This window comes from Callionymus lyra, chromosome 15 (genome assembly GCF_982586985.1).
Source record: "Callionymus lyra chromosome 15, fCalLyr1.hap1.1, whole genome shotgun sequence".
Lineage (NCBI taxonomy): Eukaryota > Metazoa > Chordata > Actinopteri > Syngnathiformes > Callionymidae > Callionymus > Callionymus lyra.
Window position 1 is genome coordinate 16,611,834 of NC_141832.1, and position 19,416 is coordinate 16,631,249.

The 19,416-nt window shown below is 39.6% G+C and overlaps 1 protein-coding gene across 1 annotated transcript; it reads left to right on the forward strand.

Annotated features, from left to right (window-relative positions):
• The first annotated feature begins 9,932 nt into the window (after positions 1–9,932).
• Positions 9,933–16,272, forward strand: fscn2a (fascin actin-bundling protein 2a, retinal). The gene is made up of 5 exons (XM_087809931.1): positions 9,933–10,758; positions 14,503–14,659; positions 14,735–14,856; positions 14,942–15,109; positions 16,046–16,272. Exons 1-5 carry the CDS (start codon positions 9,936–9,938, stop codon positions 16,249–16,251), a joined length of 1,476 nt encoding a protein of 491 aa, XP_087666057.1. The 5' UTR covers positions 9,933–9,935; the 3' UTR covers positions 16,252–16,272.
• Positions 16,273–19,416: the final 3,144 nt, after the last annotated feature.

Below are 19,416 nucleotides of genomic sequence, written 5' to 3' on the forward strand. Positions count from 1 at the left end.
GTAACTAAGTAAGTAATTTTTATTTGTATAGCGCTTTTCCAGACCAGGGTCACAAAGCGCTTAAACAATCAAAACAATATTCAATAAAGTATATACTTTAAAGGTCAAGATAAAACTGATAACACAACTGGAGTTCCAGAAAATCAAGGAAAAGCCTGAACAAATAAAAACGTCTTAAGTTTCTTAAAGGAGTCAGTAGACTCCATCAAGCGAAAAGAGAGAGGAAGATCGTTCCAAAGCTTAGGAGCAACAGCCTGAAAAGATTTCTCTCCTCTGGTCCTGAAGCGTCTGATCCACAGACCTCAGAGCCCGAGCTGGGGTGTAAGGCTGGATCAGATCAGTAATGTAAGGAGGAGCCTGACCATGAATAGATCTGAAAGTAAGAACCAGAATTTTAAAGTTGATCCTGAAAGAAACTGGAAGCCAGTGAAGTAGTTACAAGTATAGCAGATAATCAGGGGGTCACGAATACTTCCCCAAGCCGGACTTACCTGGGCTTACCAGTTCCAGCAATACCTTATATGTCACACCTGTTTAATCTTCAAGTAGAGGACTTAAGTAAGTAATTTGGGGGCTTTGTTTATAAGTGACAAAAGGATCTAACCTAGAAGGCAAAAAGATCCGGATTGTTTCGGTTGTTTTGGGTAGTGCCTGGAAGACCAAGATTCAAGAATCCAAAGTCCTTTTCCAGGTGTCTGAGTACTTCTTTAGATAGGGTTAATCGTTTGGTCAACAGGAAGAGGCTCAGTATACCGGCAGAAGGACGCTACAGATCCGAAAGTCCAGGCCTCCTCACATAGACTGCTAACCAGAAAAAAATGGATGAATGGGTGAAAGGACTACCCTCTGACAAGAAACCGTGACCACCATCACTGTGGATCAATTCTGGAACTCACTGTCCAGAGCCGGGTGGGCATGAGGCGGGGCGGCCATTTTCTGGTGTCCTCTTACAGCACTCTCAGAACATTATGGAGGTTTTAATAGAGGATCTGAGCAGCTGTTGCCAGCAGACCGCTCATACACGGTTGCCCCGAAGGACCTTAATGACTCCGCGGACAGACATCTTTTAACTCCTTCATGTGCCTGGTGATGTCGACGTCTCAGAGTGGCCTGACTGTTGTACGGCGGATTTAAAACTACACGTTTTCCAAAGTGTACAGCTTGTCACGGCCTTTCGACACACTCGTGACGAACACACTGACACATGGAGACCCCAGCTGTGGTCCTCGCTAACAGGTGGTACATACTTGGAGGAGCTTAGGACGCACAAGCAGATCCCAGCGGGATCGGGCGAGCCGGAGCGTTGAGGCCGGAGCTATTCAAACCCCGCGGAGAGTCAAAGGGCAAAACTTTTATTTTACACCTTGTAGACCATAAAGTCGGCTCTTTCGCAAGTGTGCGTGGCATCACAAGTGGGCTAACACAAGCTGTCGGTTTAACAACTGGAAAGGCAGAGGCGGCTGTTGAAGAGACAATCTAGAGGTATTTTGAAAGATATTTAGTCCAACAAACACAATAAATAGACAGTTCACTTGTCTGCGATATGATGTTTTTACTACGATAAACTATATCTTGATGGAATGGAGCATTATTTTGCAGTACAGATGTAAGTACTTTGAAGCTAAGGAATTTGTGAGCGATATTTCTAAATATTTTTTGGGGAAGGAGCAAATTCAAGTAAAGTAGCATCACACTGCCGACTTGCTACACAAACAACTTGGCAATTTCCGGGCTTAGGATTGCATGCATGTTTGTTTTCCAAACAGCGTAAACACACACAAACGAGGCAGTGCACACTAAGATGTTCAAATACTCGGTTTTCCGTCACCGTTGACGACAATATGTTCTCCCTACTCCATATCCACACGCCGCTACCGTTGACAGGTGTAGGCGTTCAATCACTTGACAATCACTCAGGGTTTGAAAAGCATAAGTATGGCCGTCAGTTTCAGAGTCCAAATCTATGGAACGCACAAGAGGAAAGATTCCTGAATACCTCGCAACTCCTTTATAACCAAGACTCAAATTTGAAATGTTTTTTGTGGGGAATAAGAACAGGGTTGATCATCCACAACCAGTAGTGTTCTACTAGCATTTCGTAGAAAATATGGAAGCTAAATTGCTTAAAATTAACCTGAAACCTTAAGTTTATCTTTAACCCTTGTGTTATCTCAGGGTCAAGGATATTTACATAGGAACTCCATTAATATTTATACCAGTAAATAAAAGATAAAAAACAGTTATGAAATAAAATACATTTCAGAATACATACATTTAGACGGACGTTTTAGTAGTATGTTTTTATTAGGATAAAAAAACGAACTAATAAATGAAAATCATATACATTTTGGATGTTTGATATAATTTTAAACTTGTATTTTGAAAGATGAAGGCATTTGACCTAGACACAACACAAGGGATACCACAAACCCATTTGTTTTCGGGGCCTCCGGGTCACCTTGACCCAGAGATGACACAAGTGTTGAGCGCTCATCTTATCTTTAGAAAATGGAATCTTAAGCGTCTTGAATTATTCCCTCAAAACCCTAAAGAATGTAAAATAAATGTACCATATTTTGATGGTAAACAGCTCGCCCTATTAGCCACACATTTTGAATGGCGATAAGATTGAGGTTATAATCGGAATAGCCCAGGAATGGGGCCTATGTTTTGACGCTCTCGATAAAAAAGTTGTCACCGGAATTCTAGAAAGCAGAAGCACAAGCCAATTCTGGAGCAAGTGCCAACCTTCACCGACCCAACTTCCAGCCCGGGTCCCATTAGCTCATCTCCGAATAATGGCTAAATCGTCTGATAGCCCTCGGAGGCCAGATAGGGTGTAATTAGAAACAGATGAGGTTATCAACTAAAACGTTTCGGTAAAAGGCCCTCCCAAAGGCTGGCGTATTAAGCAGTCGCTGGAGTTGCGATTAATGTCGGCCCCGCCGGCACCAGCCAAGTGGCCCCGGTGCCAAGCTAGCGAGAGGATGCCAAGACACTTCCTGTTCACACAATCGACCCACAGACACGGACAGACAGGAGCGAACCCCTGAACGGGAAACAGGGAGACACAGGAGAGTCGGCGAGCCAAAGACTGTTTCCTTTAGTCAACAAACGGGTTCAGTTTGTCAGGGCGAACCATGGTGGTCTTTCAGCAGGAATGTTCGGGGTTTGTGAGGACAAATTGCATCCTTGTTCTTATTTGTGTACTCTTTACAGGCTCGTCCAACACGGTGATCTGCTCGGAATCGGAATATTTCTGGTGACAAAACTATTCATCGGAGGAAACATAATAATGTGGCGCAAGACGACACTGAAATATCACCGATAAAGTTTTCGTTTAGGGTAAACAAAATGTGTTTATTGTCTGGTTTTGTTATTTCAAAAACTCATAAGACAAAACGAAACTGAATAGGTATATCTCGGGAAATGTGTACTTCTATATTTAAGATACATTTCTTCCATAGCACACATAAAAGTACAACATTTAATTTATCTGAAAATTACAAATTTTGATTAATTTATTTTAACAATTTTCATTTTATTACCGAAGAATAAAATGGTTAAAAAACAGTGACACACATTTATACTTTGTCTGCGGTTAACTCAAACATGGACAAAATAAAAATAAATAAAAAACCTTTTGACCAGAAAGATCTCATTCTTCTGGTTTTCCGGGAGAAAACTTTTTTTTTGCTGGCTTTATTCACAAAAAAGAAAAGGATTGAAAAGCATTTGTTTGGCGGTAGTTGTGAAACGATGTCACATTTATTTATTTTGTTGTTTTTCAAACCAAAAAACAAGGGAGATTATATGAAAATGTTGAAATAAAATGTCTATTTAAATTTTTATTTTCTTTAAATAAACAAAAGACACAAAATACAATTAATGCAAAAAATATATTGTCTTTGATAAGGTTTTCAAAAGTATGAATCTTAAGAGTCAATCATATTAAAAGTGTATTTGGGGAGAATTATCATGAATAAAAATAGGAATATTGTAATATTGAAAAACGATTTAAATAATAAAATGTATAATAAAAATACTGTTAGATTGACAGCACAAAAGAAAAGAAAATGTCTTAAGTCTTCCACTGTATGATTTCCAAATAATAAGAAAAATAGAATTAGAAGTTTGTTAAACACCAAGAAATTGTTTTAATCCTCAATAAAAAGCCGTCAAAAAGCACCAAAGGTGTTGAAGCCATCACTAAATTTTTTTTTTTACAGTGGAAAAAAGAACCATATACAGCCACATAAATCATCTTGGACAGCAATCTCAGCTTCCGCCGGCGTGTCAATCATAGAACACAGACGGAACCTTTCACCGCGAAAACAAGTTTCATCTCCGCCCATCACTCTCGTCACATCCATCGACCGGGAACAACAATAATCATAAAATATGAGCAGCGCCACACACGCAACCGTATTATAAAGTGGATTTTTACATAAACAATTTATTGAATCCTTTATTAAGAAAATATATTTTATTCATTCATTTTCTACCGCTTTATCCCTTACATGGGTCGCAGTGAGACTGGAGCCTATCCCAGTACCATAGGGCGAGAGGCAGGGGACACCCTGGACAGGACGCCAGTCTGTTGCAGGGCAAACACAAAGACGGACAACCATTCACACACACTCATACCTATGGACAATTTCCCAGTTCTCAATCAACCTCCGTATGTTTTGGGAGGAAACCGTAGTACCCGGAGTAAACCCACGCAACACGGGGAGAACATACAAACTTGACCCAAATTCAATTGTTAGCATTACGATTAATGCTATGTTAGCATGAGAAGCCAAAATGGGATTAGCTTCTGACAATTGTAAGTCATTCTTATTCTCAATTACACGCTGTCCCAGCTACTCGGGGAAATAAACCGGGAACACCCTGGACCTTCAACCATTGTCAAGTCATTTTATGTGGCTCTGTCAGGTGGTTGTATAAAGAAAAAAATCCCAGGAGATAAACGTAAATTGTGTGACTTATAAAGATGTTTAAGATAAGTTAAGGAATACATATAGACTTAATATAAGAGCCTAAAACCTTGACTTATAAAATAAGTTGGCGGTTTGTGTGATTAAGTTTGACACCCCTGATTCAGAGGCATCGATGAACCTCCTTTTCTTGGACCGTGGGAGGAAACCAGAGTACCTGGAGGAACCCCAGATTAGAACCCCTTTTAGAGACCATAGCCCTCAACCATTAGAAGGTGCACGTTTTTTAGTATTTCATTATTTTCAGTGGGTTTTTCTTGTTTGCTCATAAATAATTCACACAATCAGGAACACACTCGTTATCCATCCCCGCGGTGCATTCAAGTGCTCAACGAAAGGTCAGGTTCAACTCAATTCAGCAGATGGAAATGAGGAAAAAAAAACATTCTTCGTACGGTTTAAGAAAGTAAGTTTGTGGGGTTGTGAGGGATTTGCCAATGAGCAACATGTTGTTTTTTTGGGGGAGAGGGGTTGGGGGGATAGTAGCCCGGGTTGCACTGGGAGGCGCTGGCCCTTTAAGTGGAGCTCGCAGCACTTGGCAGGCTAATAGATGCCGTCGAAAGGCGCTAATGGATGGCAACCTGAAAAATGGTCTTATCTGAAAAGGTCCGGGACAGTTATAAATGAAATAATCGCAGTGGGCACATTAATCCATGTTCATGGCCCGAGGGGAGACCTCGGCCCGCCATCTGATCTGTGTGTGTGTAGGTGTGTGTGTGTGTGTGTGTGTGTGTGTGTGTGTGTGTGTGTGTGTCCATGTTTCTCAGTTTGTTTTCCCCCCCTGTTCCAGCACTTTCAATCATTTTACTTGACAGCTAGCAGAAAGGGTTTTATCGCTTTGTTTTTTTTTCTCACCTCATGTTCACAAGAGAATAAAGGAGAAGGAAAAGGAAACTATTAATTTAATTACGAGATATTTCAAAGCTATTTTAGCGATAGCATTTGATTTTGTCCCTCCTGGATCTGGTGTTAGCTGGACTAGCATGACACATACGACAAAAACCTGATACAAACTTTTAAAAACGACCCTCATTCTTAACATAAGATATATGTTATCTGTGATTTATGTGTTTACAGGGGAACAGGTCGAATGTTGACGATGACGCATCACAGGTGCAAAAGAACCGAAAACCAAACTTGTAAATTGGTATAACATGGAATATATTGAATTATCAGACATCAAAATGAAATCAACTTGATATATTTTTTACACATATGAATATGTTGGTTCCTATTATAATAAACATTAATAACAGTTTGCTTTTTGTTACATATCAGTCATGGCCAACAGTGCCATCTACAGGGTAACTTTAAAATTTCATATAAAGAATTTTCCGACTTAAATATTTCAAAAGTTATTGATTGAAATCATCTAAATTAATACATTTTTGTGTAGTTTTCTTTTTTTCAATCAACATAATAATTATTAAAGGATTTTAAACATGTATGATTTATTGACCAACTTATTCACCTTTGAACGTACATATACCCTCCACCCCCCTGCAGGTTTCCATTGGAACAGTTTTTTTTGTTGTTGAATTCATTCTTTTTTTTTTGATGAAAACATTTTCCAAAAACCCAACAATGTTAACAGATGCGTCATAGTTTCAGCGAGGACTACAATTGCACTTTTATATTATTATTAATATTTTCTATTAAAAAGTCGAGACAATTTACGGCCATATTCAACTGAAAGTGTCACTTGGTGATCCGGGAAATGTCTGCTCTGTTATTAACCAATTATTATTATAACTATTTATGATTGTTTGATCAAGTATTAAGAGAATATTAATGTGATCATAAAGTTAGATCAGAGTGCGGTTAGAGACGCAATAAATAATAGTCGTAGAATGTGTGAATACTGTGTGTGGTCTGACAAAACTCAAATTAATATGAAACCCAGACACCGTCTTCAAATAAGCAGTACAATGCTACCCTCTAGCGGTCAAACAGTGTAGATGGAAAAATAACGCGTCATAAATATCGTGTCCTCAGAAAATACAGTACATTTTGTTTTGACTTTCTCAAACCCGATGGAATTTATTTGGCTTATAATGACAAATGACCACCGATTCATCAAAATGAATCGATATAATTAATGCTATTGTGGGGTATATCAAAGAAGGGAAATCATAAAGTTATTCTACAAGATGTATCCAAGACGTAAACAAGTTTTTGCGAGTCATAAAAACGATTACTTAACTAAAAATAACTATTTATACCTCAGTGTATATCAAAGGTGCCCAAAAGCTTGTTGGCACTATGAATTAAATACATATGTGCAGTATATTGGAGCTTTAAAAAAAAATAAAAATAGTATATATTTTTTCAAGGATGCAATGTAAATTAATTTGGCTACCTTATATCATTCTTTTTGAGTAATATTGTATCTTAATTATATTCTCAAACATACATAAACACACTGTGTAATTGTGTACACCTGACTGCGTCCTTATTTTCTGTTGTTAAACTACTGAAATGCAAACATACTAGGCTTGTTAACTTTATTAAAGTTGTAATACAATATATGGCCATTGGTGTCGCTGTTGCTCTGTGACATAAACGTGTGGTGATGTAAAGATGGACGTGAGAAGAAAATATATTTGTGATTCAGTATATATTTATTATGCTCCATTTTAATGAAAAAATAAATGAATAAATGCCATTGTGACTCAAATCGTTCATCAAGTGTACAACGAGGTTAATATATTTTATGATTACATGAAGTAAAATCGTTTGTTATCTTTCCTATAAGTAACTATATATAAATATTGTCAATTTTTAAATACATTTAGAATAAAGATAGGAAGTGAACCATTGTGTGAAACTTGCAAATATGCTGGACAATGTAAGGGACAAGCTGAGAGGTCAAGATGATAATTAAATAAATAATGGTTTTCTTAAAGAAATAAAAACACTTCTCAAATCCGACCTTGAACATCCATTCTCGTCATTTAATCATTTTGTCTTGCATTCGTCCTTCAAGCCGAGCGTAAACAGCTGAACGTGGCACACTTAAGAAGTAAGTAAGTAATTTATATTTGTAAAGCGCTTTTCAAGACCAGGGTAAAAAGGCGCTTAACAACAATGACAAACAATAATCAATAAAATATATGCATGAAGTCCTACTGCCACAATTGCACAGAAAAAGTGAAGCGTTTGATCTGTAATTCTCTTTTTGATATTTCCACCATAAATCCTGTTTAAAACAAGGACAAACTTTTAAACAAGGACTACGATGGCTATATAATTCATTCTGGAGGGAACATGTACCACCTTTTGTATTGTTTTATACTCTGAAGATTATAATCCAGGGGTGAAAAATTCTTCAAGGGCCACATTCAATTCTGTGAATGTTGTGAGGGGCCGTCAAGCAAAAAGAAAGATTAAAAAATCCCTTAAAAAAAAAAGGACATGCGTCATTAGCCCATGACATTTATTAAGCTAAATAAGCTGCAATTTTATTCTTGTATAGATTAGTTTTTTTCAAAACATTTCTTCAATTAACCCTAAAAAAATGTTTTGAGGGATTAATATATTCACAAAAAATTACAAACAAAAGGAGGGAAGTGTCATGTGAAAATGTAAATGAATAATAAATTCAAAATACATTTGTTAATGCATTAGAACCATTTATACATGATCATACTTTGACATTACGAGGGCCACATAAATACAGTCAAAGGGCCCAGGTCGGTTATAATCTGTAAACCTGTAATTACATTTGAAATTGAGTAAATCTTTATGCAAACTTCATGCATTATCTATCAAAGGTGCTAAAGATAAAATCATCTTCCCGATGAAAAACTGTTCACAATGTAAAAGATAATATTAAAGATGATTTATCTCCTAGTTGAGCTACAATGTGTCCTAAATAATATTCAAGGGCTTGCTGTAATATTGAAACAGAACCTTTTCGCAGAATGACCCATTTATATTCTTGTGGCATTACAAATAAAAAAAACATGTTCTACTGTCGGTGTGTAGTTCTGCACCATAATTCAGTCTCAATTTTGTCACATGGTCCTTTGTATGTAGTCAAAGAAATGTACACATTAACAGGTGTGTGTGTGCGTGTGTTGCTGAGATCTGCGTGGCATTACTGGCCACGTTCTGAACAAACCGACATGAAGGAGGTCTGTAATGCTCTTAGAAAGGTTGAGCCCGCTGTGCACTGTGACAAAGGTCACTGGAAGGGAATAAGACGAACTGACTTCGAAGATTGTTCCGATTTAAATCTGGCATTCAAATGTGCCCTGAGAGCACCCTGGCATTCAAATACCTCTGGTCACACAGGGGAGTACTTTTAAAGGTTTAAAAGTAACATCAAAAATGTGTTCTTGTATAGTTGCTTTACACAATTCTAGTATTCAACAGGTGACGACAACAGCAACAGTTTCCTCTGGACATTTTCCAGTCTGGCTGATCTAAGCAAGGATAATCCTCAGGGGGTGGATTTCCAGAACATTGGGTCCTAAATATGGGATCGAGAACTCAAAGGGTCCAATAATTGACCGAAGTCAGCAGGAGCTGAGGGAGTGAAAGAGAAAAGAAAAAAGGGTAAATGGATGATGTCGAAATGATAGGAAATGAGGCGGCGCGGCATGTGGCCGGGAGAAGACGAGGGCGGGGGAGGAACGAGGAGCGCCGCCGTTGGTGGAGAGGAGGGTGGCGTCATCGGCTTGTTGGATTGAGGTGCTGAGTTTAATCCCGACTCATTAGGGAACTGAGAGGAAGTGGCTGCATTACTCCTTTCATGAGAGAAAGTGGCAAAAGAGTGGAGCTGCTCTCACCCTAGGGGACAACTTTTTTAGAAATCTAATTTCAAAAAACTTTTTCTTTTCTCTCTTCAGGTTTTTTGGTCTCATGCCTTTGAAGTCTCATCGTTTGTTCTAAACCCTCTTGGTCTTCTGAGCGTGCGGGCCTGGGTCAAGCATGCCCACGAACGGAGTGAACAGAGCCCTGAAGCTGCAGTTCGGCCTCATCAACTGCGAGAACCGATACCTTACGGCCGAGGCCTTCGGCTTCAAGGTGAACGCCTCGGGGCAGAGCATGAAGAAGAAACAGATCTGGACCCTGGAGCACGACGGCGACGACGGCCAGGTGGTGTTCCTGCGCAGCCACCTGGGCCGCTACTTGGCCTCTGACAAGGATGGCAAGATCATGTGTGGCGCAGAGAAGCCTGACCTTGAGTGCCGTTTCCTCATTGTGCCCCAATCGGACGGTCGCTGGGCTCTACAATCGGAGCCGTACCTCCGTTTTTTCGGTGGTTCGGCCGATTATCTGTCCTGTTTTGCTCAAGCCATCGGGGAACAGGAGCTGTGGGCCGTCCACTTGGCCTTGCACCCGCAGGCCAGTCTGCTCAGCGTGGCACGGAAGCGCTACGCCCATCTGTCCTCCTCGGACGGCGAGATCTCCGTGGACAGCAACATCCCCTGGGGGGTGGACTCACTAGTCACCCTGGTCTACCAAGAAGGCAAATACAGCCTGAAGACCTGCGATAGCCGCTTCCTCAGCAACGACGGGAAACTAGTCAAGGAGAACAGCAACACCACCAGCTTCACATTAGAGCTGAAGTCGGGGAAGCTGGCCTTTAAGGACTGTGACGGCAAATATCTGACCCCTGCTGGACCGACGGGGACACTGAGATCGGGACGCTGCTCCAAACCCGGGAAAGATGAGCTGTTTGACCTGGAGGAGAGTCATCCACAAGTAGTGTTTCACGCGTCCAATAAAAGATTCGTCTCCGTCAAGCAAGGTTGGTCATCAGTCTACATTTTAGGGATGCTACAAAAAGCTAGCTTGCTAGTTAAAATTCTTAAAAACATCAACAATTTGGGTAGCATCCTCTTATAATAAAGGATTCCAAAATTATCCCCATCAAGTAATACTGACAAGTCACAAACGTCATATATGCAAAACACACACTGAAGGTGACAATTAAAATGTGGACATTACATTATTGAATGTACCGTACTTTAATATTCCATAGCAACCATTGAACACCTGACGGTTGACAGATTGTCGCCAATTAAGTTTCAAAAAGAAAAGTAATGGCCTCTGCCTTTTGTCAACCCATCGACTCTCTGGACTTTTTTACGGTGGCACTGGGAAGATAATTGTGATAATGGGCTTTGTCATTTCCACTGTGTGTCCATTGAAGATTAGTCGGTGTGCAAATGACACCGAGGCAGAGCTGTATTTTCAAACGGGGAGAGCAAATTACCATCCGAGGACTCCTTTTTCATGCCATTATCGCGTAGATGTTTCTCAAAAATGAGTCGGAGGAGAACATTTGCGAGGTGGCAGAAATTGGAAGGGAATGTTCTGGATCCACCTCGGATCTTAACGGGTGAGCTGGTGGCGACGAGTCTGTGTCGACGCTTACAGTCAACATCAAGTTACCTTTTTATTCTGGGTTTGTTTTTTTAAGGGACAAGGAAACAAAAGCTGCTTAGCAGGACCTGCGGTGCAGATTTGCATTGCACAGCTCAGGGAATTACAGCAAGGGAATGAACAGGAAGGTTGGAGGGGTGACTGAGGGGGGATTAGGGTTGTAACTGGCTTAAGAGAAAGGTTGAAGGATATTTCGGTTGCAGCTAATGTGAACTGCAGCAGACACAGTCGAGTTATACGCGTCTGTGTATTCTGCAGCGGGCGACACACCCCACCAGACAGTTAATACGCGCGGATTAGCTAACCGCGGGTTGGCCGCGGGGCACTTGCATCACATCGGAAGACGATAGTTTGAACCCGACCTGGCCGATGCAAACGTATTCAAACGACTCTTAAAGTTCTCCCACAAACTCATCATAGAGGCTGAAAGAACTCTTGACACATTCGAGCTCAAGGCTACGTTCTCGACTTTGTAAGCGCCGTCCAAGAGGACGTCTAGTCACGCGTTGGACTTTTTATCCATTAATAATTCACAACATCTATCAAAAGTTTAAAAAAAGGCAGCTGCTCTTGATGACCAACCTTAAAGTAATGCTTCCTTTCTTATCTAGATTAATGAACAGCTACTCAACAAGTGTGACTCTCTGTCTCTGCATTTTCTGAAGTACGACATCTAGCATTTCTTGATTTATGACAATCTTTCTTATCATATACAGATTAAGAGCTCATAATATTCCCCTTTTTTCTTTTTTCTTTTTACCGTACTCCACTGACGTAGGACTTTAATAGTCAGAAATTAACGAAAGTCATATTAGATGCATTGAATAACATCTAATATGACGTCAGAAGATACTTTGTAAGCTACGTCTAACATGACGTTATTAGCTTAAGCTAATGGCCATCATTGGCGACAACGACAGCTTAATCTATCGTGACGTTGTTAGCTACATTTAAAGTGAAGTCTCTAGCTACATCTAATGGACATCGTCCACCACATGTATCAAGGTGCCTTTAGCTACATTATTAGCCTTAAGTGATGTCACTAGCTACATCTAATTGGACATTGTTAGCTACAGCTAATACTGTAGTTGTTGTAAGATGCATTCATAGCTTTGTCTAATGTGATCGTTACATCTATCTTTGTTAGCTACATTTAAGGTGTAGAGTAGTTTTTAGGTACATCGAATTGACATTGTTATCCACATCATCAGCTACTCCTATTGTGACACTTTTTATTTTTCAAGTAAAAGGGGTTTTGCGGCTCCTAGGGTTTTCTTTCATGTAGGAAATGGGTCCCAATGGCTCTTTAAGGAGTTGCTATAGTTGCAGGCCCCTTTTGAAGCCTAATGGCCATAGTTCCATAACTACCTTTATCTAGCATCACACACCCAGCTCCATCTAACATACATCCCCAGCTATATCCTCAGCTGCATCTAATGTGACATCATCTGTAAAATAGTTTGCTAAATCTTATGTTAACTACATTGTCAGCTACCAAAGTAAATAATTTACAAAGAGTAAGAAACGGTCAGAGTGACCGCAAGTTTGAATAAGTCCAAGGCAAAATAAAGGAAAGTACTGACAAGAACCATTCTACCCCTTTCCAAACCATGAGATCCATCCAATATCTTGAATTAACAGGAAATATAATACAGTCATTTAATACAATTAGAAAAAGCTGTAAAGTAATATACTTCAAAAATGGTACTTCTATATTCATAGTGTTTCGCAAATAATCAATTGTCGGGGCAGTTACAGTTGCCTTCAAGTTAGAGGTCTTAGCTTTTATATTTTAGACATTTATTGACCCATAAAAGTACTTGGCAGGGATCTTTTATGAAAGATATCCAATAGTGCTTCCGTAGGACTTGGTTTTAACAAGTGCGAAAAGCTTCTATATAATTACAGCTTCATTCGATTATGAAGTGCATCATTATCTTGCGATGTAGTGCCCCTGCATCTATTTGCATGTTTGTGCAAAGGGAAGTCGTTACTACACAAATAAGTTGTTGATACAGAAGATGAAGAGATTCATCTGGTTTCAATACGTTACTTTTGCCTGGTTTGTAGGGACTTTTTCACGCTACGTGATATTGCTAAGCTGCTTAATTAACAGTTAAACCAATTAAGAGTTAAAAATAAATAATTACAGGTTCACAGCTTAGAGTAACAGTATTTAGTATACAAACCCAGATTTAAACACAGGGTTTTCTTCAAATCTAATTTCACACTGAGCTTTCTCACTGATTACAAAAGCATTTTACCTCTGATTTCCTCGCATAATTAAAGAAAATCTCACTCTCTTTTGCAAGCTGCAGTAGTAACAGTTTCATCAGTTTGCTACATTGTCAGCTATATTTAGGTGGATGTCATCAGCTATTCCTAACGTTTTTAGCTACGTCTAATGGAGATGGTTGGCTAGATTGATTGCTACATCTAGCATCACGCGATTAGCTATTATTTCATCAGTAAAAGAACTGTTCAATCAATGGTAGGAATATATTATCTGGATTTGTTCTTATGCTGAGTAAAAATTGTTTAAAGACTAAAGACTTTGCTCTGCAAACCAAGTTTATGTTGGTTCACCAGCGAAGAAAAAAGGGAGCTTTTAACGCATGAAAACAAGGTTCTATCAGTGGAAGCTTCGAGCTGAGATTGTCCCATTTAAAGTTTGTGTTTTTTTTTTTTTTACTAAAGTTGAACTAAATAAGCGTCTCTACTTGTGACAGGGGAAAACCCAGTCTTTTCCAGAACAAAACTATATATAATTATACCACAGAAATTCAATAAAATTATTTTTTCTTCCCTTACAGCCTGTAAAAACTCAAGTAACCTGGCCAGTCAACTCATCTAAAGAAAATCTATTTCATTTACATACTTAAGTCAACTCAGAACCGGCTTTTCTTAAAGGGTAGAAGCACATTCACAAGATAATGGCCATTGTATATGTTGTATATTTTCTCTCAATGGGATGAGATGTACATGTACTGGGATCACAGTCATTATAGGAAGCAGCTGGATAGCAGGTGTAAAAAATATATTCAGGAACTTTGATTTCCAGACACATCAGATTGCAGAACATGTGTTGCATTTATTTCATTCTCAGGGGTGAGCGTTTCAGCAAACCAGGATGTGGAGACGGACATGGAAACCTTCCAGATGGAGATTGACAAGGAAAGCAAGAAGTCTATGTTCAGAACCAACGGGGGATCGTACTGGACTCTGGTGACTCACGGCGAGATACAATCCACCGCCACTGAAGTGTAATGATCACCAGAACCATCTGCTAGGGGCAGCCACCTGCTTTCTCCATGTAATTTTCCGTCATTTTCTTCCAGTAAGGTCAACACCATGTTCGAGATTGAGTGGCGGGGTCAAAGGGTGGCGTTGAAGGCAAGCAACGGAAAGTACGTCTGTACGAAAAAAAACGGGCAGCTCTCAGCGGTCAGCGACGCTGTAGGTAAGATCCCGTGAAACTGTCAATAAGAAATCTTTTTACATGATCCAATCCATCCTCAGCAATGACGCCTTCTTCTGGTTTCCAGGTAACGATGAGCTGTTCCTCATGAAACTCATCAACCGACCGATGTTGATTCTGCGAGGAGAAAACGGCTTTGTCTGCCACCACAAGAATTCAAACACTCTTGATGCCAATCGATCCGTCTATGACATTTTCTCATTGATTTTCAATGACGGCGCGTACAATATAAAAAGTAAGTGTTTCAAGGTTAATACCAGGAACATGGGGACACGGATAGACATTGTACCATAGCAAGCATCTGGAGGAGAAGCAGGAATAGGAGGTGCATGACAAGAGCTGGGAACACTTCCAGTGCATGTGTATGGTCTTGTGGGCCTTTGCTCACATCCCAACACCATGCATGCTGAATGGAATTTTCACCATTCTGCTGCAAGCAATGTGGTCCGGCATGACCAGTGTTGGCAGTGGTTCATTGTTGGTTTTGGGAGGCATATCCTTATAAGGCCACACATACCAGAGGTCAGCCATTAGTTGACAAAACCGAATGGGTCTTACATTGGGTTTGGAATGCTGGTGCAATGCTTCCTGGGATCCTCTTGAAGCATGACAATACCTGACTGTTTCTGGCTGGATTGTGTCATTAGTGACTGCATGATAAAGGCATTAATGTTATGGACTGGTCTGCCTGTTCGCCTGACCTGAATCCTATAGAGCACCCTTGGGACATGGAACCTCGTTCCATCCACTAATGCCGTAGCACCACATATTGACCAGGCGTTGATTGATGCCTGATCCCTGATGTGTGAGGAGCACTAAGGAGAACAACAATCCCCTCATCGGGAGTTTACCCAGCTTTTATAGTGGGTGCAAAAGGGCATGTGCAGCCTCATAGAGAACTAAAATCATTGCACAGTTAAGCAAGGATGCCCAGAATTTTCTCTACCCAGAACCGTCATACAGGTAGGAATATGGATGCCATTCAAAGCCACCCAAAAGTCTGGCCTGGCCAATTGAGTTGCTCAAGTACGTCACACGTGAGGCAACCAGGGGGCATTCAAAATGATTCCATAGAATCCTCAGTTCATTTATATCAATGTGGAGATGTTCTACCATACTTTCCCCATCTAAAAGTTTCTAACCTTAAGAATCATCTGATGTTCTCCTGCAGGCGTCAATGGAAAGTTCTGGTTCGTCTCCAGCAGTGGACTCGTGTCCTCAGACGGAGAAAAGCCAGAAGACTTTTTTCTCGAGTTCCCGGAACACGGCCGCGTCGCCATCAAGAGTTCCAACGGCAAGTACCTCCGTGGAGACCAAGGGGGCATCCTGATGGGAGACGGACAGACGGTGGACGCATCGTCTCTCTGGGAATACTAACCGTTGTTGACGCGAAGGACCAGCTACTCTTCCCATGTGGACTGGCCCGTTGATATTTTTCTGCCTGTTTTATACTAAATGCCAGATGCCCGATCCCATTTTTATTTGAGTGGAAATCAAATGCTAGCAAACAGTCCAGACATATTCACAGGGGGGAACACGCACAATGTACTGAAAGACCACATCTCAGAGGCGAGTGAAACTGAATCACAACTTACATACACATTATACATACATACATATACATTATAGCCCACTTTTATAACAACATCCATGCCAATACCATGCTAGCACCGACAAGAAACAAACTTCCGAGTTAGGGGCCACGGAAGCGATGGTTAAAGGCCAGATTGAGGGGAAAATATAGAAAAAAGTCGCATGAATGGACTTCTATCTGAGCTCAACTCATTGTTCTTGCCTCTTTTCTCAGATAACTATGAAAAGGTGAGTCTCAGCTGATTGAAGGCAGTAGCCAGCAGTGACTCCATTCGCCTAATGGACCATTTACTGCCGCTGTAAAAACACAGTGAAGCAGAAACGATTTGCCAAGCGCCATATAATTTCAGGAATTGAAGCCACAGTGATGCAAATATATGATTATACCGGCTGCGTGTTTGAAAAAGCATGTGGAACAGATAACATTTGCATCCAGTGAAAAACTCAAAGCTGACCATCTAAGGTGACATCTCGCCTACTCAAGGCCTTAAACTGCCCTTTTTGAAACCAATTATTAGACATGTTAAGATCAAACCATCCGTTATCTTGATCTTTAAAAAATACCATTCCAAATTAAGATGTTCCACCTCGGGGCCTTATTGTGTGCCGACCCCCTTTTTGTTTTCAATACACTTGAACGTGCACATCTGAGGTATTGAAGCAGGAAGTCTCAACTTATCCCGTAAAACAAAAGATAAAAATAAATCTTCACATTTAAACCAAACACACAAAACGGTTGAATCTGTTCTTCGAGAAACTGGCACAAAGTGTACTGTTGTTGTGCAACAAGTGGACCAAGTTATTCAACCTGTAGATCGCCGACAGTGAGTTGCCATACTTAATGAATAGCTTGTCATCAGAATGGAAGGTTTTGTGAAATTACAGTTGCTTTAGAGGTGCATTCTAGAGTCACCCCCGCATCCTGTGTTGAATCTGTAGACACTGGCCATATTTAGAAAAGTATTACTATTGATACATGTTTTTTCTTCTCTTTGTTTTTCATTTTGTTTTCTGACAATTCCTGAAAATGTTCACAATAAAAACGACAAAAAAACAAACAAATCCCTGTTGTGATCTGTTTTTTATTTTTTATATTATATTGGGTTTTTAAAGGAGGGGGTCTCAATCTTTTCCATCGATCTGGGGTGATAGGCTAGTTGGATCTGGACATACATCACCAGTCCATCTGAGAACTAGTAATCTAACCCATAGGGGAAAACAATTTAGTAACAACTGAAAAGAAAAGGAAATCAAAAATCAATCATAATTAAAATAAAAAACTAATCATCATGATGAACTAGGAAAAAAAGAGAGAGAATTATACACATGAATAATTATAATATTATTTATAATAATAGTTTTCAAATAATGTATAGAAAAACGCATAAATATTCTAGAGAAGTAATTTTCATCCTATTTATTTCATTCCAATATTTAAAAAAGACCAAGACAACACATACCTATGCCAAGGAGCTCATTTCCTTCCTTCAAAAACCTTCCTAAACATCTTATTATCTGTTCCATTGTCAACATTTCCTGAAAGATTTTCTTTAAATATAAGAAATAACGTTTTTTTAAATACACAGTTGAGAAAAAAAACATGTGGTAAAATGTTGTTATTTGGAATTTTAAAAGGTTAGTTCAATAATATATTTACTTGATTGACTTATTTTTGTAGTTTAATGGTGGTAAGAATGACTAACTTATTGGTGTTTTTAGTTGAAACGTATGCATTCATTCTTTTCACTGATGATAAAGTGATTTTCTAGTTAGAGTGAGATAAAGTGAACAGCTGGAAAGAGAGAAAAAAAACATTGACACCAATAACAGTTGAGTCAGCGTGAGAAGTGGGAATAACAGAAACAGCGCAGTTTGTCAAAGAATGTTGGAGAAGAAGAAGACGACGACGACAACAATTGGGAATAAATTCAAATTACTGCTTCTCTGTATCATTCATTCATTTATTTTCTACCGCTTAATCCCTTATGGGGGTCGCCTATCCCCGTTTCATTGGGCGAGAGGCAGGGGACACCCTGGACAGGACGCCAGTCTGTCGTAGGGCACACAAAGACAGATTCACACACACACACACACTCATAAACTCATCACAAATGTAAGGTAAGGTAAGGTAAGGTAAGGAAAACTGTATTGATCCCTCAGGAGGTCTCCTTTGGGAAATTGTTTTTTTTCCAATAGCCACAGAAAATACAGCAATTTTTCATTCAAAATAAAATAAGAACAAGAACATAAAGAGAAAGAACAAGATGATACAATCTAAGTCTAAAGATAAAGATAAAGAACGTAGATCAAAGAAAAATAACAAAGACAAAGGATACAAAGACTAACATAGAACAGAACATCCAGATACTTTCACTCCACTCCTGCCCCCGAACTCAGAATTGTACAATTTCCCCAAGTTTTCAATCAACCGCTGTATGTATTTTGGACTGTGGGAGGAAACCGGAGTGCCCGGAGTAAACCCACGCAACACGGGGAGAACATACAAACTCCACACAGAAAGCGAACCAGCAACCTTCTTGCTGTGACTCTAAACACTGCGCCGCCGTGCGCCCCATTCTACTCCGTATCCCCTTCTTTTAAAAAGAAAAAGAAGTAAAACCTTATAGACTTAGCTGTGAAATAAGACGTCAGGATTGTTCTCCATATTGTCCCGGCGTGTCTTCTGTCTTCAAAAACCTTCCTAAACATCTTATTATCTGTTCCATTGTCAACATTTCCTGAAAGATTTTCTTTAAATATAAGAAATAACGTTTTTTTAAATACACAGTTGAGAATAAAACATGTGGTAAAATGTTGTTATTTGGAATTTTAAAAGGTTAGTTCAATAATATATTTACTTGATTGACTTATTTTTGTAGTTTAATGGTGGTAAGAATGACTAACTTATTGGTGTTTTTAGTTGAAACGTATGCATTCATTCTTTTCACT